The following is a 24,456-nucleotide window of genomic DNA, read 5'->3' on the forward strand; positions in this document are numbered from 1 at the left end:
CGCGACGGCGGCGGCTCCGTTTACACTTCCAGGGGAGAGGTGAAGGGCTCCACAGTGGAAGAGTGGAAGAGTTGGTGAGCGGAAGAGTGGAAGAGCTGTGATCATTGTCGTTGTCGGAGCCTGGCGCATTTTAGCCGGGACGTAGCCAGCGCTGCTGGTGCCAGCACCTCCTGCTCCCCCCCCTCCCCGCCCCCCCCCCCTCCCCCCCCCGCTTGAGGACTCAGAGCTCGCTCTGCTTGACGGGCGGCTCGAGGCGCTTGGAGAGAACATTGAGAATCTGCTCGAACTTGTCGTAGCGCTCCGACTGGGCCACCTCGGCGCCCTTGCTGCCCCACAGCAGCTTGAGCATGAACTCCGTGCGGAAGACGTCCAGCAGCCGCTCGTCCCGCACAGCGCCTGCCGGCAGGGAGGGAAGGAAATAGAGGTGGGGAGGGTGGGGGGAGGGCGGCGGGAGAGGAGTCGGGGGGGGGGGGGGACAGGGAAAAACCCGGAGAGGTCACGGTGATGAGATGTTAACTACCTCACCTGATAGACGGGAGATCATAGGTTCAATCCCAACTCTGATGCCTGTATATTTGGAGTTTCTATATTCTCCTCGTGGTCACGTGGATTTTTATCCGGGTTCTCCGGTTCATCCCTCCACATTTAGAATCGACATCACGAGTTTAGCGAATTCGGCTGCTATAAATGTCCTTACGCGATAAACAACTGCATTGGGCTATCTTTGTGGCCAGGTCGCTGCTAAAAAAGAGCTATGTAGCTCAGTGGGCCTTACCTCGTAAAATAAAATAAATTAAAAATTCGTTTAGTTGCGTTTGTAACTGGCGATTTATTATGGCCCCCGTCATAGGAACGTGGAATGTCCACCACTGGCTCTGCAGGGCTGCGGGGAGCAGACAAGCACCGGATGCCTCGTTGCTCTCATTCGAGCGGCGATTCTCCTCCTCCGTGAATAATTTGCCATCGGAGCGATTCGTAAATTGAGTGCTCATAATGTACTCATCCGAGTCGTACGAGCAACCTCCGATTAGCACGGTTGGCTACGTACGGTGTGGAAGAAATTCAACACGCAGCGCACAACCACGAGCAATCGGCAATCGGTAACATCGACGGCTACTTTGGCCTCGCGCGCGTGTGCCGTGGCGTGCGCCACCACCTGCGAGCTTGGCGTCGGCGTTGGTGCTGTAGATGCGCGCGTTGGCCGCGACGGAGCGCCCGTTCTCCAGGTGGCGCAGCACGGCCTCCAGGCCGTGGTCAGGGCCCTCCCAGGGCTCCGGGGGGCCGTCGAGCGCGAGGCCCCCGCACGGCTTCTCCAGCAGCTGCAGCAGCGGCACGATGTGCGGGATCGTCGTGTTGGACAGCGGGAGGCCCTCTGCGTCCGGAGAGGGGACAGGGAATGTGAAACAAATAAGTAAATGCCACCGGTCGATTTTAAAACAAAAAATGTAGTGCAATGTTTATTTTAGAAGGTAAGGCCCACAAAAACTACGTTGCTCTTTTTCAGAAGCAACCTGGCGGCCACAAATGAGAGCTCAACGAAGTGGCTTATCATCATGTGCAAATTTCTAAACGCGTGATGTTGATTCCAAATGTGGAGGAAAAAAACGGAGAAAGATCCGCACGACCACGGGTAGAGAGAATCACGCAAACTCCAAATAGACAACAGGCATCAGGGTGGGGATCGACCTCCTACATACTAAGCGAGGTAGTTACCATCTGGGCACAGTGGCATCCCTTCAGCTCCAACGAGCTGACCGACTGGTCAGCGCGTGCGAGTCACTCGACCCGACTGGAGATCGCAGCTCCACCGGACCGGGTGCTGACCTCTGGATGACGACCCCCCCACTCCCGTGACCCTCCTCTGTCCTCTGCCCTGGAGCCTGACCTTTGCCCTCGTTGAGCGACTTGAGGAAGGGCTTGAGCTTCTTCTCGTAGGCGATGGCGCTCTCCGTGTGCTGCTGGCGCAGGGCAGCCCACGTCTGCTCCAGCCGCGTCACCTGCGTGCCCACGGCAAAGGTCAAGGTCACGAGGTCGTCGAGCCAAGGGCCACGCCATCGATGCCACCGCACGGTGATGCCGTTCGCCTACTTTCTGATGCAGAACGTCGCAGCTGTTGGGATATTAACCTCCGATCTCATCTCGATAAATACTATTTACATTTTTAGCAGATCAGGGCCACTGAAGTGCCCGGAGAAAAATCCACACGACCACGGGGACACTCAAACTCCAAATACACATCCGGCATCAGGATCGAACTCACGACCTCTTGCGTGCCAGGCGAGGCCGTCAACATCTCGCCACCGCTGCGGCCACGGTGGCGAGATGTTGAAGATCACAGCGGTGTCGTCTCTGCCGATGCCTGCCGGCCTAAGGCCGTCCCCTTGCCACGTGGTCGATGCGTCCTGGCAGAGTGGCAGCCCCCTCCCCCCCCTAGGCTCCAGGTCTTGCCCCCGAGTGAGCCATCTCCAAGTGCCACTCCACTGACCCCCCCAGTAGCCGACCCCCCCCCCCCCCCCGGTGGGGATGAGAACTCAGGGGGAGGGTGTGGAGGGAGGGAGCGAAGGTGGAGGGGGAGAGGAAAGGAAGGGGAAGGGGTGGGGAGGAGGGAGGAGGGGGAAGGAGGGAGGGGAGGCAGGGAGGGAGGGAAGGTGGAGGGGGAGAGGGAGGGAGGGAAGGAGGGAGGGGGGGAAGGTGGAGGGGGAGAGGAAAGGAAGGGGTGGGGAGGAGGGAGGAGGGGGAAGGAGGGAGGGGAGGCAGGGAGGGAGGGAGGGAAGGTGGAGGGGGAGAGGGAGGGAGGGAAGGAGGGAGGGGGGGAAGGTGGAGGGGGAGGGGGAGAGGGAGGGGTGGGGAGGGGGGCAGGGAGGGAGGGAGTGGGGGAGGGATGGAGGGAGGGGGCCACACCTGCGGGAGGTCGAGGGCCCTCATCACGGCGGCGAAGCCGAACAGGTTCCCGAACGAGGAGCGCAGCTCCACCGCCAGCTGCACGGTCTTGTGCAGCAGCGCGGCGCGGTCGCGCAAGTTCCCCGTGCAGCCCAGCACGTCCACCGCGATGCCGATCGCCAGCGTGTGGAACCTGGGGGGGGGGGGGGCGGGGGGGCGGTGCGAGCTCGGGGTCAAAGGTCAGCGCGACGCCGATGGCCGGCACGAGGGGGCAACGTGCGTGTGGGTGTGCGCAAGGACTTCTCGCCGCGCGCTATGAATCCGCCGACCCCCGAGTCAAATTCCCGCTCACAGTTAACGGTGGCGATTATTTGAACCGATCCCGGACCCCCCCCCCCCTAGGTCGACTCAGCCTTAAGTGAATACCTGGTGCGGCACGTCCTTCCCCGCACCTCGATTAGCGCGGTTGGCTACGTACGGCGTGAAACAAGCTAAACATCAAAACAAAACATCAGCCCCGGGGAGACAAAAGCGGCCGGGCGCGGTGCTGCGCGACGCAGCTCCTCCTCGTGCGCCGTCCGCCACGGGCGCTCGCTCGACGCCGCTTTCCCCGAGGGTCCGTCCGAGTCTGCGCCGTCCGAGCGCGCGCTCACCGCTCCATGAGGTCCAGGCGGAGCTGGTGTCCGTGCGGCAGCGTGAGCAGCTCCAGGCCGGAGGAGACCCCCATCCTCCGGCGTCGCTCCTCCGTCACCCCGACGACGCGCGCCACCTGCGGGACAGACGGCGCCAGGTCACGCGGAGGGCTCCAGCCGGCTCGCCGCTGCACTGGCGAGTGCAGCTTGTGTAACCTACAAAAGAGGCAGACTGTGGCGCCCCAAGCCTCGCTCTGAACGACGACCCCCGCCCTGCGCCACCCCCCATGTACCCCCCGCACCCCCCCCCCCGCACCTGGCAGTCGATGGCCGTGATGTGGCCGGCGATGGTGCGTGCGTCGTGCCCGCCGAAGGTCTCCTTGACGAGGCGCAGCACGGCCGTGTCCAGGGGCTTGTTGTCGGCCGGGAGCAGCGGCGAGCGGAACGCCCCCGGCTGGAACGCCGACTCCGTCTCCACCTCCGGCACGAACAGCTCCTCGTCCGCCTCTGTAGCGGGAGGCGGTGAGCGAAACGGGCGGTGAGTGAGGGTGGTGAGACGGGTGGTGAGTGAGGGTGAGCGAGAGGGGTGGTGAGTGACACGGACGGTGAGCGAGAGGGGTGGTGAGTGAGATGGGTGGTGAGTGTCACGGACGGTGATTGAGATGGACGGTGGATGGGCAGTGGCAAAGACAGACAAAGATACAAACAGACGGGCGGCTGGATGAAAGGACAGCAGATGGATGATTGTGGTGACCAAAGTGGTGATGGGACAATCATGGCAATGATGGGTTGGCAACATTGATGCCAATGCTGCTACTGCTGCTGATGTTTGGTGACAATGCTGCTGCTGATGATGATAATTGACAATTGGTGATGATGATAATTGGTGATGATGACACTGCTGCTACTGCTGATGATTAGCAATGATGACACTGCTGCTGCTGATGATGATAATGACGACGGCGACGACGACGGCACGCAACTCTTTCCGTCGGCCAGCCGCGTGACCCTGGCGTTGGTCCGCTCGCCCTCCAGGACGGAGAAGTTGGTCTCGGAGCGGCGTGCCGCCTCCCTCGCGGCCGCCACCTCCTCGGCCACGAGCCGCTCCACGTGGCCCCTCTTCCTGGAGGCCGGAGTTCCCGCCACCGACAGGGGGATCTCGACCACAGACAATCGCAAAACGGGGGCCGCCGTAAATCAAAACGGCGAAAGAAAATTCATCCTCGCGATGCACCGCTGTGACGGCGATGACGGCGACGACGATGATGACGGTGATCGTGACGAGTTATTTTATTTACGGGGGGGGGGGGGGGTTTCATCTGAATCGGCTGTTGTTTTTCTCACAATTCGTTTTCCCCAAATGTCACCCAGATCACCGAGAAAGCACTCAAAACTCATTTTGAACTCAGAAGCTAAGTAGGCGTTGAGAGCCTGGACGGCGCATGGATGGGCCACCGCCACGCACGGCACGGGTGTTACAAGCTGCTCGACGTGACGGGCAGAAAATTAAACTATCGTACTACACTTCTATGCTGACAATGCTGCTGCTACACTTCTATGCTGCCACATACACACTGCCCGCATTCGCCAAATTCGCACTGACCAAATCTTACCCCCCCCCACGTCCATGATCTGCATGGCGTGCGGAGGCCCTGACAAAGGTGAGTGTGCATCGTTACGTGTGGATTGGGCTTGCGGCAAAGGTGCGGCCCTGCAATGTCTTGCTGACGCCACTGCTCCCTCTGGAGGGTAACGGGATGACAGCGTCAGACAGGGCGATTGTGACCGTAATTACAGTGCGCCGGTGCGCGCGAGTGATCCGCAGTGCGGCCGCGACGCCCTCGCCCTGCAGGCGAGAATGAGAACGAGCTGTTCGCCGTTTCTCACAGGGCCGCCCCTTACGCCGCGGCGTCTACGAGAGCTTCACACCGCATCTCAGACACATTTAAAGGGGTGGGGGGCGATGACTGGCGCCGCGTGTAACACCGATCGAGTAAATTGGCGTGCAACTTTCGAACTTGGCAAAAATTGGACGCGCGCGATGGCCAACGGCGTCACGGGATCTTTGACGTCGACCCTGAGTGTTAACCAGGGCGGCCCGCCGCAATCGAACCGCGAACCTCCGCGACGAGAGCGCCGCCGTCCCGGGCCGCCGGCGCGCGGCCACGGTCACGGCGCAAACCCGGCCGCAGTGTGGACGGGCGGGCGGGCTGCTCTCACCGGCCGCAGCTCGCAGTAGTGGCCTCCCGTGGCCTCGAGGTCTGCGCCGATGATGACGGACGGCGCGCGGCACGGCTTGGGCGGGGGCTTGCCGTTGAGCTGCCCGTCGGAGCCCCGAAGGCCGCTCCTGGCGCCAGCGGCGGCGGCCGAGAAGGAGTAGCAGGAGGAGGAGGACGCCGGCGGGGCTCCGTCGAAGGCGGACGGGAGGGCCGCGCCGTCGGGCCCGACGCGCCGCTGGAACGTAGGGCTCAGCACGGGCTCGCTGCCCGTGCGGAACAGCGGGGAGAGCAGCGCTGGGGTTTTGTCGGAGCCGGCGCCGCCTGCCGCGCGGCCGCGCTGACCTGCGTGGCCGGGAGTTGGAGAAAGAGGGAGAGAGAAAAAAATCTCGGTCTTGATTCACAGCCGGCGGCTGTGAATCAAGCAGGCGGAAGATCGGGCAGGTCCCGGTCTGTCCGTGGACTTCATTCGGTTGTTCTCTCGCGCAGTCAACGCTTCGTGATTGTTTGGCGGGGAGGGGTGCACCGGTTAAACATCGCGCCCCGTCGTTTCGACGGCCGTGCCAGGAGATGGAATCGAACCGGTGACCTCCGGGGGCTGCACATCCGGTGTGGGGGGGTGTGGCGGGGGGTTGAGGGTACACGCACCCAGCGGCAGGTGGCTCTCGGACTGGTGCGTGTGCAGGTGACGGTGCTTCTCCTGCAGGTGGTCGAGGTTGGTCGGGTGGCTGCCGCTCTTCTCCTTCGCCCTGCGGTGAAAGACAACGGCGAAGATGATGGGTGTGATGGTCAGAGGAGATTGGCGGGAGGGGGAGCGGTGGGCAATAGTGTTGGGGGGTTAGCCCCTGTCCTGGTTTCCCCAGGGATCGTCGTCTTGTTGAGGAGGTAGCGTCAGCAGCTGTCCTGGGGTAACAGTTGAGTACCAAAAAATAATAAACCCCTCACGACGATGCGTTTCAACGTAGTTCTCCGCTGGTATGTCTCATGACCTAACGCCCGCAGCACATCACCACCACCATCATCGTCAATCACTCAATCACGATCAACGCACTGCTGGACGAAGGCATTTGTACACCGCTGCCACCAAACGATATTCAACGTAATTATAAAAACAACAGAAACCCCCAAATGAAAGCACAGATACCCGGCTGGCGGCCGTCACTCGGTGGGGCACTAAGCCCAATCCCCTCGCTCCTCTAAATCCAGGAGCACAGCGGAGTCTCTGTACCACTACTGATATAGAGCAAAGACATTGAAACAAACGGGAACGTGTCGGGCACCTGACGAGGCTGGCGGACGATCCGTCCTGCCCGGCTGCGTCCCCCATGTTGAGGCTCAGCCGCTTGGCGAGGGGGTGCTGAGCGTGACCCCCCTGGGGGGCGGGGGAGCCCCCCAACGCGCGACCCCGCGCGGCCCCCTCCCCCGCCCCACCGCCACCGCCGTACCGCGCCTCCAGGTAGCGCAGCGGCACGGTGCGGTTGACGGGCCGCGCCACGACGGCGCCCGTCTGCGCCGAGATGGGCCGCCGGTTGCCCACGTGGAAGCGCACGAGCGCGGGGACGCTGTCGAAGCACTCCTGCTCGAAGCGGTACTGCACGCGGCTCCGGCCCGTCACCAGCGGGGAGGCTGCGGGAGGGAGGGCGGGTGGATGGGTGGGATAGAGAGTGAGTGTTGTTGGGAGCACTGTGGGACGGGGTGAGAGTGTGGGGGGGCGGTGGTGTAGTAGTTAGCGCTACGAGTTCGATCCCCGCTCAAGGCCACCGACGCCAAGGATGGTTATCTGAACCGGTCCTAGCCGCCCCCCCCCCCCCCCTGTTTGCCGTTCCGGTCTTCATCGGTGCTGCTACTCACAAGCAGCACTTGCCCCAACAGTCTGTCAAGGCTATACGGGGGATGTTTGTCTTTGTGGGAGGGTGGATGTGGGTGTGAATGTTGACTGGGCGGTGGTAGAAGGCGGCGCAGTGGGCAGAACAGGTGGTGCGTCGGCCCATTAAAGCTGTTGTCAGCCCATGGCACCTCCTGTCAGCAAGAGCCTTCCACACTTCACGTGGCTTCAAAGTGCGTGTGGTTAGCAGCGTTTGTGCGTGCGTGTGTGTCTGTCTGTGTGCGTGGGGGAGGGGTAGTGTAGCGGTTAGCGCTACGCTGCGCTACGAACCCGGCGACCTGGGTTCAATTCCCGCTCACGGCCAACACCCGTGACGATTATCTGAACCGGTCGTGGGCCTCCCCTAGGTCGACTCAGCCTCAAATTAGTACGTGGTGCGGTGTGTAAACATCGTCACTGGGGAGACAAAGGCGGCCGGGCGTGGTGCTGGCCACTCGCCCCCCCCTCGTGCGCCGTGCGGGGGCCTTCACCCGTGGCTCACCCACTGCACTTGCCCCAACAGCCGCTCAAGGCTTCGCGGGGGATCTTTGCCTTTGCAGGTTGACTCCTCCTCACCTCTCGATGTGGAGATGGGGGCCACGCTGGCCAGGAGCTCGCGGTGGATCTTGAAGTGGAGGGGGGCGCCCCCCCAGCGGCACGTGAGCACGAAGTTCCCTGGGCTCGACACCGAGTCGCGGATGAGGAAGTCTCCGTCGTTCCCCATTGCTCGCTCGGCCACCTGCGACCGCGGCAACCGCGGCAAGCGACGCAACCAGTCACGTGACCGCACAACCACAGCAAGCGACAAAGATCGCCTTAACAGACTACTGGGGACAAGTGCTGTTAGCGAGTAGCACCTACGAAGGCCGGCACGGCCACACGATGGGGTGGGTGGTCAGCAACGCGCTCAGGACTCCACAGCAGCCAATTTAGTTCGAATTTGCAATAAAACGCTCAATGTTTGAAGAGCCGCCACGCGTGGCAATGCGAGACGGTGGCGGTGGTCCTTGATGAACGACGTCGTCACAAAGCGGTCCTCAAAGAGCTGCAGGTTGCTGGCCCCCGTGCTCTTGGGCTTGGTCTCAAACAGGGGGTCGACAGCACGGACGGCTGGAGGAAGGCGGCGGTGGCGGCGGGGTGGGGGGGGGGGACGTCACCTCGCGCGGCAAGCAGCCGTGGTACCACGCGTGGCTGCGGATGTCATCGCTGCCCAGCTTCAGCTCCTCCTCCAGCTCCTTGCGCAGCTTCTCGGAGCTTCCCTCCATCAGGCAGCGCTCCTTGGTGGTGAACTGCGGCGCAAGGAAAATGGAAGACGAATTTGTATTTCCGGCACAACCGCATCCGGTACACTCCCCAGCCACCTCTCGCCGTGGCTACCGTTCGTCTTCGTGCCACCGCACCGCCGCTGCTTTGTGCCAGCGACCCATGGCAACGTTTCGGTGAGAAATGAACCCTCCGTTGTGGAGTGTAGGATGATGTACTGCAGAGATGAGTCCATTGCAGAGAGAGACACGTGAACACGAGGAGTAGAGAACACACACGGACGCAGGCTAACGATACTACACTGTTAAGAAAAAGAGAGTGTGGCCTCACTACGCACAGAGTGCTTGCCACAAAAAAAACCCACAACACCTCGCTGATCTCGTCAAGGAGCATAAACCATCGCGCCATCCTCGCGGTACCAGCGGCTTCTGGCTAACCGTCGAGCAATGACGGTTGTCACCGCATCGTGCGCCTTCATCAGATTGCACTTCTGCGGCCGTCTAGAACGCTCTTCCTTCCGGTATTAGGAAACCACTGGAGCTATGCACTTTGAAATCATTATCGAGATTAAAAACTCCGATTAGTGCGGTTGCCTACGTACGGTGCGAAAGGAGTTCAACGTGCGCACATACATACGTCACGACGAGAGGGGAAGATGGTCGACAGTCAAGGGTCGTAACGGAGTGGCAGGCAAGGAATAGAATGCATCCGAGAGAGGACGTCCAAGGGGGCGGAAGAGATGGAGCGATGGAATCGGTTCGTATGCCGGCGCTAGGTCGACTATTGCGCAAGAAGCGGCGGCGGCGGCGGCTTCGGGAGGCTTCCATCCAGCAGCGGATTGACCACGGTCGATGACGACGACAACCGATCCATGAAACGCGAGAGATGCAGATCGTATGAGAAGCAAACGCGTAACCTCGGGGAGCCCCGGAGTTGGATCCGACACCGATCCTGTCGGCGAGACCCCACGAAGCTTTGCCACGTGGCTTCGTCAAGCCACGTGACGAAGCCACGTGACGACGTGACGAAGTGACGAAGCCACGTGACGAAGCCACGACGAGCCCGGCAAACCGACACGGGGGAGCATCGGGGGGGGCGGGCGAGGAGAGCGGTGGTCAGTGACCAGTCGCGTGACGAACGCGGGGGCAGGCGGTGGGTTGCCTTGACCTCTACCCTCTTACCCTCCCTGGTGGCCAAAGCTACGCGTTGGGGCTCCCTTGACGACGAGATTTGTCTCCAACAACAGTGTCAAAGAAGAACAACAACAACAACGCGTAGCACCCGCTACAGGGATAAATGTTCGAGACCGTGAGTGTGACGCTGATGATGCGAATAGACAAGGGGAGCCGCGATATGTAACAGCCCCGAGACAAATGAAACATTGGGGCCCCACCTAACCGATTGAAGTCAAACAACCCCCCGTGACAGACCCTATAAGGTGTCTACAGACACCCTATGGCGTGACTGCACGGTGAGCACACAGTTTGGGTCGCATGGCCACAGTCGCACGCCTCTGGCTTGTCTTTAATTTGTCTCTATGGGTCTCTATGTATCTCTATGGGTCTATGAATCTATATGGGTCTCTATGTATCTCTATGGGTCTCTATGTATCTCTATGCTTCCCTATGTATCTATATGGATCGCTATGTATCTCTATGGGTCTATGAATCTATATTTGTCTCTATGTATCTCTATGGGTCTCTATGTATCTCTATGGGTATCTATGAATCTATTTGTAACACAAACTGTGGCTTGTTTTAAATTTTCCATTCGTGCGGGAGATGTGTGCAGCATCGGCCTGCTGTTGACAATGTCCCAATGTGATCCATAGTTCGACCTGTGTCTTCCGAGGAGGAGGAGGAGCAGTGTCAGAGCACGGAGGAGGTGTGCGATGACGATGTTTGTGTCTCGGACGAGGTGTTTATTGGCGCACGCGATCACCCGGCGGTTCTCACGCGTGCTGGACGAGCTTCATTTATTTTATTTGCAAATCTCCGGGAAAGAGCAAAAAAAACAACTCCGTGTGTTTACAGAGCTCGGCACCGGCTCGGCTAACGGTGGAACTCGCCATCTGACATCACCAAAGGGGACCCCCCCCCCCGTCCCCTAAGTCTGGCTCTCGTTCATAAACACGGAATTTTATTTTAGATCACTCAGTCACGGGATTCTATTTCACGAGGGTCATGCCACGTTGCCTTTTCATTGAAAGATGTTTTCAGCCAATTATTGATGAGCGTTGTATTATTATTATTACTATACCACGTGGGAGGAAATTTGAAACACCCGGAGAAAACCCCGCGGCTTGCGCGAGGAGGCAACGCTCTATACCCGCACCTCCGATTACCACGGTTGGCTACGTATGGTGCGAAAAAAGTTCAACATACATATCATACATCCCCGTACAGATGGAACACAGCCAGGTCACGTCCAGGTGTACCCCCCCCCCCTTGTTGAATCTATTTTAAACCTCAGCCAGTGGTGGAAATTCCACATTACCATTGCCGAGAGCAGCAGATCCAAAGGATAACCACCGTGGTATTCCCAATAAGGTGGATACTCTACTCTACTTGTTTAAATAAGCTCAAAAACATTCGTCTATGACACTCGCCTAAGATGAAAATAATTATTATAACAAATATATACAAATACTATGGGTGACGTGTCAAGCAGTGGCCCCGTTTCTTAATCCCTCTGAAGAAGGGTCATTGCCCGAAACGTCGCCTATTAAACGCACATTCGATCATGGCGTGTCCTCGATGGAACGTGGACGGATATTCCATGCCCCACGTGTAAAAGGGGTGGGGGGAGGCCATCTCCCGCACCCCCCCCCCCACCTTTTCTCTAAACACTGAACAACAACAATAGAATTCATACCCGGCGAGAAATGGAATCCCAAATGCGCGCGTGCGTCCTTGGGATTCCTGACGGCCATTAAAATTGATTTGGCGACATCATCTCTGTAATAGCCTGGCGGTGGTGGCGGTGGTGGTGGTTTGCGGTAGTGATGGTTACGGTGGTTGTTGGTGGTTGCATAGTGGTGGTTGCGGCGGTGGTGGTAGTTGTGTTGGTGGTGGTTGTGTTGTTGGTGGTGGTGGTTGTGTTGTTGGTGGTGGTTGCAGTAGTAGTGGGGAGCGGTAGTGTAGCGGTTAGTGCGCTGCGCTACGAACCTGGCGACCCGGGTTCGATTCCCGCTCACGGCCAACACCAATGACGATTATCTGAACCGGCCCTGGGCCTCCCATAGGTCGACTCAGCCTCAAATGCGTACTTGGTGCGATGTATAAACATCGCCACTGGGGAGACAAAGGCCGGGCGTGGTGTTGGCCACCCACCCCCTCGTGTGCCGTGCCGGCCTTTATAGGTGCTCGCTAACGCATCTCACAAATAAAAATGCAACGTATCAGCAATATGACTCTGCTCGGTCACGAACGCGTTAAATACTCGGATCCGTTACGGAGCGGGAGCGGCGGTGGCGATGCGGACCGCCGGCGCCTTAGAGTGGAAGGCACCCCCAGCCCCCGCCCCCCACAGTATTTCTCTTAACGCCGTCGCCGTCTTTATGGATCCGCCGATCATCGCAGACGGCGGCGCGGGGTGGGGTGAGGCGCCAGTCCCATCCTGCGAGACGTGTGAGTATGTGAGTGTGAGTGTGTGTACACGTGAGTGTGAGTGTGTGTACACGTGAGTGTGAGTGTGTGTACACGTGAGTGTGGGTGTGTACACGTGAGTGTGTGTACACGTGAGAGTGTGAGTGTGTGTACACGTGAGTGTGTGTGTGTACACGTGAGTGTGTGTGTGTACACGTTAGTGTGTGAGTGGGGGTACACGTGAGTGTGTGTGTGTGTACACGTGAGTGTGTGTGTACACGTGCGAAACCTGGACCCCTCTCTAAATGGAACATCTCTGCCGGTTTGAAACATTCAGGCTGGCCTGCCTACGATGTGTGAGGAGCTCACAGATAATTAATTATTGAAAGATCTGGACACATTCCCATCGGTGAGTTACTTCGGCAGGCAAGGCTGCGTTGGCCGGGTCACGTAGCCCGCATGCCCAGCCACCGCATGCCCAATCAGTTTATGTTTGGCCGGATAGACGGGGCTTAACAGGCGCGGCACGGGCTAGAGAAGATCAACCTCTATGGAGGAGGCTCGTGAAGGACGCTGCTTCTGGACCGTTAGACACAGTCGCCCTCCAGCAACAGTGGAGGGCAGAGGAGCGACGCTCACAACAACGAGCGGAGCACCGGGCGGATTCAATTCAGCAAATTGGCGCAGTGGGGAAGGGTGATCTTAGCCCATGTGTTATTAAAATAAAATGCATTTTAAAATAACACACTGCATTACACTTAGGAATTTAAAAAATGTGTCTACTTTAACATTTTAATTTCCCCTGTAAATTATGAATTCGGAACGTGGGCCAGAGAAATGTCTATTTCAATTTACAAGCCATGTCCAGCAACGATGGAGCGAAGGAGAAAACAAGCAGAGATAAATATTTATTTATCTACGTTTAATTTCAGTGCCGGTGAGCTCGGCTCAGAGTGGTTTACGCTTATCGAACGTTGCCACAGGCTCCTTCATTATAGACTTGCCAGCTGTGCCTGAAACCTGAAGTCGAACTCGGGATTTTTGTGGGTGCTCTGACCTCTGAACTTTACCCAGTATGGTCAGACAATGCATACGACCATGGGGAGGCCTTGATCCAGCCGTGGGTTGACATAGGGCCCACTAATGATTGACATGATATATGTTACATCCAATTTATTTCACAATACACCCTGCCGCGCCACGCTAGAGAGACACTTACAGCCACCACGGCCGCAAAAAAAAATATCGAAGGGAATTCTGAACGCAATCGCGCAAAATCTAAATCGCAACATCAAATCATCAAATCCGGTCAATCTTTCACCGGCCTGGAATCGAACCCTTCCACGTGCCGCCCGGCGGCGAGGCGGCGAGCGTGGACGGCGCTGGTTGCCTGTTGGTCCGCGTGGCTAACGCAGCGGTCATCACTTTTGTCGTAATCACCCTGACGGGAGTAGGGGACGGGGGGAGGGGGGACAGGCGAAGACGTCCCCCTCTCGAAATTCCGCACGCACGCCTCATTACTCCGCCGTCCACATCACAGAGAGCTTGCCCCGAGCACAGACAGATGCCGATTTTAGCGATGTTAATGGAGGTGGGTAGGGTGGGGGGGGATTGTGAGGGGGCAGGGCAGGGCAGAGGGGTGGGCGTGGAACGGAAGAGGCGAAGGAGGATGGATGAGCCGGCTGAGGCTCGACGCAATCTGTGCAGGCGTTGCTGCCACGGGGGTCCCAGCTGGGGTTAGAGTCCGGCTCAGGGCGAGGGCGTTGATTGATTGGCGGTGCTGGCGATGGAATGTCTGGCCAGAGTCTCGGGGTGCGTTTTGAAAAAGGGTCCAGCTACGTTGGGCCCAAAAAAAATGCTCCTGCTGCTACTGATGGTGTCGTGCCTATTGCTGATGATGATTAATAACGAGATTCCTGCTGATGCTGATGCTGACGACGACGATGAAGATGACAATGACATCATTCATGATGACGACGGCGATGATAGTGCCCGTCCATGAATAATCATTCATGATGACGACGGCGATGATAGTGCCCGTCCATGAATAAGCACAACCATAATATAGCGGCCGTACATTTGGGTATTTGCGACATTCGTGGGGCACGGGGCGAGCACGAAGGAAGGCGCTGCTGTGATTCACAGACGGACGGGAGGAAGCGATGCTGCTGCTGCTGCTGCTTCTCTGTGTTATACCAGTCGAGTAATTTGCGGCGTCATAAAATAAAAAGGGAAGGATGTTGGACTGTGACGTCGGCACACGCTGCTGGCTCGCTCGTCTCGAACGACGCCGAGTCGGTATATTCTTAAATACACGCCGCAGTATTAACTAGGGCGGCCTGCCCGATCCCGAACACAAAACCGCGAACCTCTGCATCAACGCTGGCCCGCGTCACCGCCCGTTGCGCGGTAAGGAAACGGACGGAGCCGCCACCGCTGCATTCGCATAAACAATTACACCAAGGCATGGACCACCTCCCCCACCCCCAAATTAATTGCTCCTCCATCTCCCCCCTCCCTCTCTCTCTCCACTCTTCCCCGCTGCCTCAACCACTGTTCTCTCTCTCACTCCTCTCTCTCTCTCCCCCAACTCTCATGATTCACTGCTGCCCCTGGCCCTGCTACGCGATGTGCACCCGGGGCTCCGATAAGCGCAATCAGCTAATGCCATCTGCATGCGTAGCGTCGGGTTAATGGGCCCGTATCGATCGCTTGTGCAGGAATTCCAGAATCTGGGATTAGAAGAGGCGTCACCCGGGTGTTGTGTGTGTGCGCGCGTGTGTGAGGGGAGCGGTGGCGCAGCGGTTAGCGCGCGGTGCTACGAATCCGGCTACCCGAGTTCGATTCCCGCTCACGGCCAACACCAGCGACGGTTATATGAACCTGTCCGGGGTCTCCCCTAGGTCGACTAAGCCTCAAATGAGCAACTGGAGTGGTGTTGGCCACCCATCCCCTCCGTGCCGGCTTTCATCGGCGTTCGCTAGCAGCACTTGCCCCAGCAGCCTGTTAACGGCTACACGGGGAATCTTTGTCTTTGTGCGTGCGGTGCGTGTGCCTGCGGACGCCTCTCCTCCGAGCGATTCGGCCGCGGTGCCCGAACGAACAAACGAATGAACGAGGGAGACGACACGGACGCAAGCAACGTAGAGAGGAAGAGGACGCGCACGCGCACAGCCGGCACCTCGTCAAATCGGCTGCAGGAAGGTGGCCTCCTCACGCCGCGAGGGCTCGCGGGTTCGGGTTGTTTTCACCATACTTCAACCCCCGCGTAGCTCAGCCACGCAGCTGCCTGGGCCAACCTGGCGTGCGGAGCCACGCACGGCCCAGGTTCGAGCCTGCTTAGCCCAGGTTCGAGCCTGCTTAGCCCAGGTTCGAGCCTGCTTAGCCCAGGTTCGAGCCTGCTTAGCCCAGGTTCGAGCCTGATTAGCCCAGGTTCGAGCCTGCTTAGCCCAGGTTCGAACCTGCTTAGCCCAGGTTCGAACCTGCTTAGCCCAGGTTCGAGCCTGCTTAGCCCAGGTTCGAGCCTGCTTAGCCCAGGTTCGAACCTGCTTAGCCCAGGTTCGAACCTGCTTAGCCTCCGAGATGTAACGAGCCTCGTCGAACTCGGGCTGATTCGGCCAAACTGATGGATTCAAAGTGACGCGGCCTTAGCGGCGGCCGCTTGTTGTTGCAGAGGCTCACGGGTTGGAATCCAGCAGGCCGCCCCGGTTAATACTGCGGCCGGCGTATCCGCAATAAAATACTCGGCGCCTTCACGGTTGGACGTTGAAGAGCCCCTTTTTGAGTTGCCTATCGCGGCGTGCAGCCCGCTCTGGCGAGACGCCGTGGCGCGAAGGGAGCTGTGTCAAAACAAATAATAACAATTGATGTTGTGTATGCGTGCGCGGCATCGCTGGCAGTGACGCACTGGTGCGGAAGCGGTGGGCTTTTAAAAGAGGGCCCAAAATTAGACGACTCACAGCCGAACTATTACGGGCGCCGTAAATTTAAATTTTGAGAACTTTTATACGGCACCCTCGCACGGATATTTAAAGGCCGTTCCCTGTTGCCAAATGGATTGGCGTCGTCAGACTTGGCGAGGATGGCGGCGGGAGCCACAGCTGGTGATCCATCTTGGATTGCACCACCCAAAGGAACCACCACAATGTACCGTACCCGATACGCCCGCTGGGGAAAAAATGTTACGTGGGCAGTGCAGTACAACCGCATCGCATATCCGACCGTCACGTGCCGTCCTCCTTGACCGATCAACCGCACACACTCCACCTACGTGGTACTTAACTATAATTTGTTTTATTATATTTTAGCAGGTAAGGCCCCAACTGAGCTTAATAGCTATTTCAGAAGCGACCTGGCTATCACAGATGATAGCTCAACGGAGTGGCTGATCATCATCATCATCACGTGGGGATTTTTAGCAGTAGCCAAATACTCCCAAACGTGTGCTTCTAAACGTGGAGGAAAAAAAAAACCGGACGACCCGGAGAAAAATCCACGCGTCCGCGGGGAGAGAGAGACACGCAAACTCCAAATATACAGCAGGTGTCGGGGTCGAATCCACGCTCTCCTGTATTCCCGGCGAGGTAGTTCGCATCTCGCCACCGTGGCGCCCCGAGCTTGTGCACGTGGTGCAACTGTGCGTTGCATTCGGCGCGTGTCCCAACCTGCACCTCGCGACGACAGCGATTCGGATACGCGACGTCGCGAACTGCGCCCTGTTGGGTTCCGGCCACGCGGCAGCCAGTCCGCTTCTCGCTATGGCCGCGACTCCACGTCACGTGCCACGAGAGGTTAAGCCTCGCATGCCGTGTCCGTTTCAAGAAAATAAAAAAATAAAACGCGTGACGAATTAAAATATCTGGCAACGCTTAAAGGAAATCGAGCATGCGAGTCCCTGCAGACATGTTCGTCGGGTCTGCAACGCAACTTTTAATGGCACAATTTCGAGAAAAAAACGAATGCAATGAGGACCAGCGTGGTCTGCATCGAGAGGCCAACCTCTACATGCATGTGCACATACCTACACATACCTACACGTATCTACACGTGCCTGCACATGCCTACACATACCTACACGTACCTACGCATACCTACACGTACATGCACGTATCTGCCACATACCTGCACGTATCTGCACGTACTTGCACGTGCATGCACTTACACGTGTATTTGCATGTGCACACAACTAAACCTGCACCTCCAAATATACCTGCAAACAGACGACTCTACCTGGACACAGACGCCTCTATCTGCACAAGACACCTGCAGCTGCACAAAGACACCTGTACCTGCACAGACACATGTAACTGTGTGCACCAACCTACACCTGCACACATCTGCAATCCCTTATGCCTGCACACACGCGCACCCACAACCTAACAAGTACAACAGCAGCTGCAAGTGACGGTGACGTCACAACAGCGCCTGTGCCAGACTAGGTGCCCTCGGTTAGCACAGTAGGGGGCACAGGTCAGTCGACCCGTGGCACCTGCTGGGTCTGCCCCGTGACCTCCTGCTAGCGGGCGTTCGACACTTCACGTGGCCTCAACGTGCACCTAGCCTGGCACAAGCGACGTGGTGACGTCACCGCCACTTAGTGGCGAATGGCGGTCGTATTTGTTGTCCTCGGTTATGTCACCAAAGCGAGGAGTCTTTGACACGTGCAGCTTGACCTCCCTTGACCTCCTGCCGGCAGGCAGATCACGGGCACACACCCAGGTGAAAACTGGCAGAGATGACTGGCGGATGCATCACCCGTGCTGTTGGCGAGCAGCACCTACGAAGGCCGACACGGCACACGAGGGGGTGGGGTGGCGAACACCACGCCCGGTAGCCTTTGTCTCCCCAGTGGCGATGTTTTGCACACCGCGCCAGCGACTCAATTAAGGCTGAGTCGACCTAGTGGAGGCCCAGGACCGGTTCGAATATTCGCTGTCGCTATAATTCCTCGTGAGCGCGAATCGAACTTGGACCGTGCACTAACCGCTGCGCAACCGCTCACCACAAACACACGCGCACACACGCACACACACGCACACACACACGCGCACACACACGTGCACACACACGCGCACACACGTGCACACTCACACACACACACGCGCACACACGCACACACACGCACACACACACGCGCATACACACGTGCACACACACGCGCACACACGCGCACACACGTGCACACACTCACACACACGTGCACACTCACACACACACACGTGCACACACTCACACACACGCGCACACACGCGCACACACGTGCACACTCACACGTGCACACACACACATAACGTGCACACACACACACGTGCACACACACACACTCACACACAGGTGCACACACACGTGCACACACACACGTTGTGCACATTCACACACGTGCACACACACACGTGTGCACGTACCTGTACCTGCACACAGGAGCTGCGGTAGAAGCAGCAGGAGGCGGCTGACAGAGCCTGCCAGAAGCTGCATTTTTGCGTCGACATCGTGCACGCCTTCTCTCCAGCACCACCGCCACCGCTGCTCCCACAACCACCACCACCACCACCACAACCACCACCACCACCACAACTATCGTCGTCTACACCGCAACCACCTCCTCGTGCCCACCAGATGCCAGCTCTGCCTTTCTCCAGCTCTGCCTGCGGCCGTGACCCCCCCCTACCACCACCACTACCACCCCCACCACCACCCCCTACCACCCCTACCACCCCCACCACCCCTACCACTCCCTACCACCACTACCACCCTCACCACCCCTACCACCACTACCTACCACCACCACCCCTACCACCACCACCACCCCTACCACCACCACCACTACCCCTACCACCACCACCCCCTACCACCACTACCACCACCACTTCCTACCACCACCGCCACCACCCCCTGCCACCACTGCCAGCACCACCCCCTACCACCACCACTACCGCCAATAACGCCCCCACAACCGCCGCTACAGCAACCACCTCCTCGCTGGAGCAAACACCACCACCGCCCTCGTCTCTCTCCCTGCAGCGCCCTCCTCTCACGCGCTCCTCTCCCCGATGCGCCCGGTCCGGGCTAAGAATGCAGTCCTTGTTTGTCGGTTTCCAGCAGCAGCAGCAGAAAAAATGCTCCAAATTCCCCGATCGGACCCCAAAATAACGCGCGGGCGAGACCCGACATCGCCGAGACCCTACATCGCTGAGCAGAGACGCCGGCGTCTGGATGCACCCCCAGCCCCGCTTCACCACCGCCGACACCGCGCGCGTCTCTCTCTCTCTCGAGCAATTATGGGGCGGTAGGAATACCCAGGAGCCAGCGACACCGCTGTGTGAAATAGGTCAGACCGTCTGCCTCTTGGTCGGCCGCTCTGTCTGCCTTGACGAGTGGTCTGTCTGTGTCTCTTCGCCTCTCTCTCTGACCCTATGTTGGTCCCGTCAGATCTGCCTGACTTGTCGGGTCTGCCCGTCAGTCTGTCGGCGGGTCCGGCTGCCTGTCTTCAAGGCTCCGCAGTCAATCGGCTAGGTCAGTTCAGAAGACCTCTCAGTCAGTCTGTCTGTCAGTCGGAAGGGCCGCCCGCCCGCCCGCCCGGGTCCTTCCCTCGCTGCCAGCCTCACGATCTGCGTTGCTCCTTTCCCAGGCACGCCGCTGCGGGGCTAATTCAAGCCAAATTCTCATCCGCACGCTCCGAGCATCTGGTCGTTTCACTCCCACAATCGCCCCTCCCCCTCCATGTAACACGCTCTCTCTCTCCGCTCTCTCTCTCTCTCCTCTCTCTCTCGCTCAGTCTCTCTCTCTATATCGCCCTCAGCTCTCTCCGCTCGTTACCCACTGCTGTTGCCAGCCTCTCCCCCTTTCTCCCTCTCCCACTCTCCCCTTTCGCTCTCTCGCTCTCTCTCTCTCGCGCGCGCGTTCTGCCTCGTCAATTTGCGTTCCATCCACGCGCTCTCCCCCCCACCCGCCTCGTTCCGCTTCCCTCGCCTGCCCTTCTCCAGTCGGCTGCCACTTGCAGATGTGCGTCCAGGCGGGCGGGCAGCTGCCCGATTTGCCTGTTTTATTTTTACATTTTAAAGGCTCGAGGAAAGGATGAAAAAAAATATTTCCCCTTCACATGCCATCCCTTGGGAGATGATGGCTCAGTGCGCCAGGGGGGGGGGGTGAGGGAAGGGTGGGGGAGGGGCGTGCGACTGGGTTGGGTTGTGGGGGGTCGCGGGGAGTTCGGGGAGGGGGCCTTGGCAGCTGGGATGTTGGGGGGAGGGGCGGCGCGATTGCGAGGTTGCGGTTTATGCAGCACGGTCTGCAATGTCGTCATAAATTCGCATAACAAGCAACCTGTAGAGAGAGACCACCTATGGCTGGCTACCCCCCACACCCACCCACCCACTCGCCGACCTATGCAGCCACCCATCCAGTCACGCGAACCGCCACCCTCCCATATCGTCAGCCATCCATTCGTTCATTCTGCCACCCAGCCAGCCACGCAGTCGGATATACAGCCATCCTCGCAGCCACTCAGCCACTCACTCACCCAGCCACTCACCCAGTCGTCCACCCACACACTCAACCACCCACCCACCGTCTCAGCCACCCACTCAGTCAGCCATCTAGCCACCCACCCACCGACCCAATGACCTACCCACTCATCGACCCACTGACCTACCAACCCATCCAGCCACTCACCCTTCCAGCCACCCACCCACCCATCCAATCGCACAGACACACATCCAGCCACTCACCCTTCCAGCCACCCACCCATCCAATCGCACAGACACACATCCAGCCACTCACCCTTCCACCCACCCACCCGCCCAGCCACCCAGCCAGCAAAAAAAAAGGATGACGTCACCTGGTTTTTAAAATAATGCATCTCTCAGCCGATCGCTGCAGAATGTCACGGCGTGAAACCTCGGCGACCCGCGTCTTCCCAGGGCTGTTTAGGCAGCTGGCTCCATATGTGACACACAAATATAAATAAAACAAATAACCGCACAAATCCATAATTCATGAGGTTTAAGGAATTTCTCTTTGCTATATCATGGCCCATAGCCGTGTCGGATTGAATTGTGGTTTTGGTTTCGGGTTGCACGGCAAGTAGATCGTCACCATCGGCCACGGTTTATCCACTGCTGGATGAAGGCCTCCCCTCAAGCTGTCGCCACCCCTCGCCGGCACTACCACACCACCACACAACCACCACACAACCACCACCACCGCCGCCACACCATCACCATGTCTGGCTATATTAAATCAGCAGCATCGCAGGAGGAAGCTACGGTGGCTGGGGGGAACGTGGAGGGGGGGGGGAGATAAAAACAAATCAAGTGCTGGCGAGCGTGCGTTCCCAGGGATGAGATCTGCACGCCGTGCCAGTTGTTGCGGATATTGCTCTTTATTTATTTATATCATTCCCCCCACCCCCCTCCCGACGACGAGAGACGGGCAAATGTATCCTCTGCCGGACGGGCGCTCCATCACGGCAACATGACATCACCGCTGGCACGATCCACTGAGCCCCCCCTCCCCCTCCCACGCCTGCGCTGTATATCTCGTCCCCTCTTGTCGCGTCTCGCCGACACGGCCGAGTGGAAGGCGACTTATTTGCCCTCCTGGTCGCGGAGCGTCGTGGTTCGGTGGCTGGAGGCCCTGGTTAATACTGCGCCGACTCACTGCAGATTCACCCCCACCGCCCCACCAATGTGGATTCGTGCACATTGCCAGCACGCTACAGATTGTGAGACGTTGTCACCCACTGCGGGATTGTACACAACCCCCCCCCCCCCCACACGCTAAATCGTGGCAATGCAACAACGGAAATGTCACCGGCAAACGGTCAAATCATTTCATCCGTCACCCTGTATCGTATTCAAATATCCGAGATCCCACGCCGCTGCTGCCTTTAACGAAGGAAAATCTTCTGCAACGATGCACCACGCACGGAAGAGGAAGCACAAATTGTGCCTATGACATGACAAAAAAATGCTCTAAACGCGTGTTTCTGAACGTGGAGGGAAAAACCGGAGTACCCGGAGAAAAATTCACGCGACCACGGGAGAGAGAGACACGCAAACTCCGAATACACAGCAGCAGGCGTCAGGGTCGGGATCGAACCCACGACCTCCTTTATACCAGGCGAGGCAGTTAACATATCCTAGCCACAGTGATGATGATGAGACACACACTCCAAATATACAGCAGGCGTCAGGGTCGGGATCGAACCCACGACCTCCTGTATACCAGGCGAGGCAGTTAACATCTCCTAGCCACCGCGGCGCGTTGGGGTTAGAGGGGCTGAGTGAGATGCAGGGTGGCTCGAGGCATCAACGATCGAAGCAACAGCCCAACGCCCCAAGCAGTTCAGGGAGTTTCTGGATGTACGGGCTCATCGGGGTCAGATCTCAACATCGCCGTGAACCCCAATAAACATAACAGACTCATTATTCACGTAATATGCTCATTAAGATAACGGCCAATTAAGCTCCCATCGCTATCTTGTTTTATTACCTCTGCGGAATCTTTATGATAACCTCACTTGCCATCGCATTTGACTCCGTGTGCCCCTGACTGTTCACAGATATAAATTACAGCTGTCACATTCCATCTGTTTACTGTTTCTGCAACTTCGTTGAAATTGTGCTGCGATCAGTCGAAAACTAAATCTTGCCCGGGCTGAATCACACACGCATAGTACACAATAGAGCACACGAGTGCACACACACGCTGGCATATATCCGCGAGCACACACGCTGACACACACGCTGACACACACGCTGACACACACGCTGACACACACGCTGACACACACGCACGCAGTCGTACCCACGCAGGCTGGTACACACCTACACGCATTAATGGCACGTATGCGCGCGCACACAAACGCACTGGCACACATACCCTGGCACACGCACGCACACAATACCCTGGTACACATGTACGCACACACGCTGACACACATAGACACAAATCCGCCCTGCAGCCTTAGCAGACTGCAGGGGCAAGTGCTGTTAGCGAGCACCTATGAAGGTCGGCACGGCACACGAGGGGGTGGGTGGCCAGCACCACGCCTCTGTCTCTCCAATGCTGGTGTTTACACATCGCACCAGGTACTCATTTGAGGCTGAGTCGACCTAGCGGAGGGATAGGTCCGTGTCATATATTCGTCACCGATGTTGGCCGTGAGCCGGGTTCATAGTGCACCTCGCTCACCACATACAATGTCACGTGCCACGTAAATACTGTAAAGCTGTTGTTTATCCATGTACTCTGTATATATATGAAGCCCACGTGATATTTCACAGCCCCTTTGTCGATCCACTGCTGGATGATGAAGGCCTCCCTATGCCATGTTGGTCGTGGGGGGTTGTTTGACCATACTTCACCCAACTGGTGCCTTCAGCCGTGACTGACTGGGAGCTGAACTCGGGGATGCTGTGTTCAGTTCGGCTCGCTATTTGCGCCACCACTCATCCCAGATGTCGATATTTTTGTTACAGACAGCTATCATGCATATCGTTTTAGTTACCGAGCATGTCAAGAATAATTTCGTGATACGCGCCACAAATAGATACACGCCGCATGTACGGCGCCAATGATATCGTTAACCCGGAGTAAATGTGATTGAGCATCGGAGAGGAATGTTCCACGCGCAGAGCTCATCCGGAGCCTAACAATCCATCGATTCATATCGATTGTCACCGCTCGCCATGCGCGCATTTTTTTTTTTCGCGCCGAGCCTCCAAGCATCAATTATTTATCAACAACACAAAATAAAAAAAATATAAAAACACAACGCGCAGAGGCCCTCTGTACAGGAACTGATTCTATGGCTCAATCTCCCGGATAGCTGCCCCCCCCTCTACATGCCTTACCATTTTTTAAATATAATTGTTCTTAATATCACATTACCGTACGGTTAAACAACATATATGGCCTCTCTCTCTCTCTGTTTGCTTCTGTGCAGTAGGGTCATTGCCCGAAACGGTGCCGGACAATAATCTTGGCCTGGTAAGACCACGCGGTCTTATTGATGA

The 24,456-nt window shown here is 57.9% G+C and overlaps 1 protein-coding gene across 3 annotated transcripts in view; it reads right to left on the reverse strand.

Annotated features, from left to right (window-relative positions):
• Positions 1-217: 217 nt before the first annotated feature.
• The window catches only part of LOC144937829 (breast cancer anti-estrogen resistance protein 3-like), a 60,969-nt gene continuing 36,730 nt past the window's right edge, over positions 218-24,456 (reverse strand). Inside the window, exons 1-13 of one of the 3 annotated variants that reach the window (XM_078865334.1) lie at positions 18,853-19,089; positions 8,750-8,881; positions 8,169-8,331; positions 7,009-7,354; positions 6,377-6,477; positions 5,733-6,073; positions 4,496-4,670; positions 3,829-4,019; positions 3,534-3,649; positions 2,902-3,073; positions 1,886-1,997; positions 1,157-1,372; positions 218-396 (exon numbers count right to left, since the gene is read on the reverse strand). In XM_078865334.1, the coding sequence (XP_078721460.1) occupies positions 221-396; positions 1,157-1,372; positions 1,886-1,997; positions 2,902-3,073; positions 3,534-3,649; positions 3,829-4,019; positions 4,496-4,670; positions 5,733-6,073; positions 6,377-6,477; positions 7,009-7,354; positions 8,169-8,331; positions 8,750-8,881; positions 18,853-18,930 (2,319 nt within the window). In that variant the 5' untranslated portion in view covers positions 18,931-19,089 and the 3' untranslated portion in view covers positions 218-220. Of the gene's footprint in view, positions 397-1,156; positions 1,373-1,885; positions 1,998-2,901; positions 3,074-3,533; positions 3,650-3,828; positions 4,020-4,495; positions 4,671-5,732; positions 6,074-6,376; positions 6,478-7,008; positions 7,355-8,168; positions 8,332-8,749; positions 8,882-18,846; positions 19,090-24,456 lie in introns of those variants that run through there. The other 2 variants (XM_078865333.1, XM_078865335.1) reach the window with 2 other exon arrangements.

The sequence above is a fragment of the Lampetra fluviatilis genome, chromosome 20 (genome assembly GCF_964198595.1).
Source record: "Lampetra fluviatilis chromosome 20, kcLamFluv1.1, whole genome shotgun sequence".
Taxonomy (NCBI): Eukaryota; Metazoa; Chordata; class Hyperoartia; order Petromyzontiformes; family Petromyzontidae; genus Lampetra; species Lampetra fluviatilis.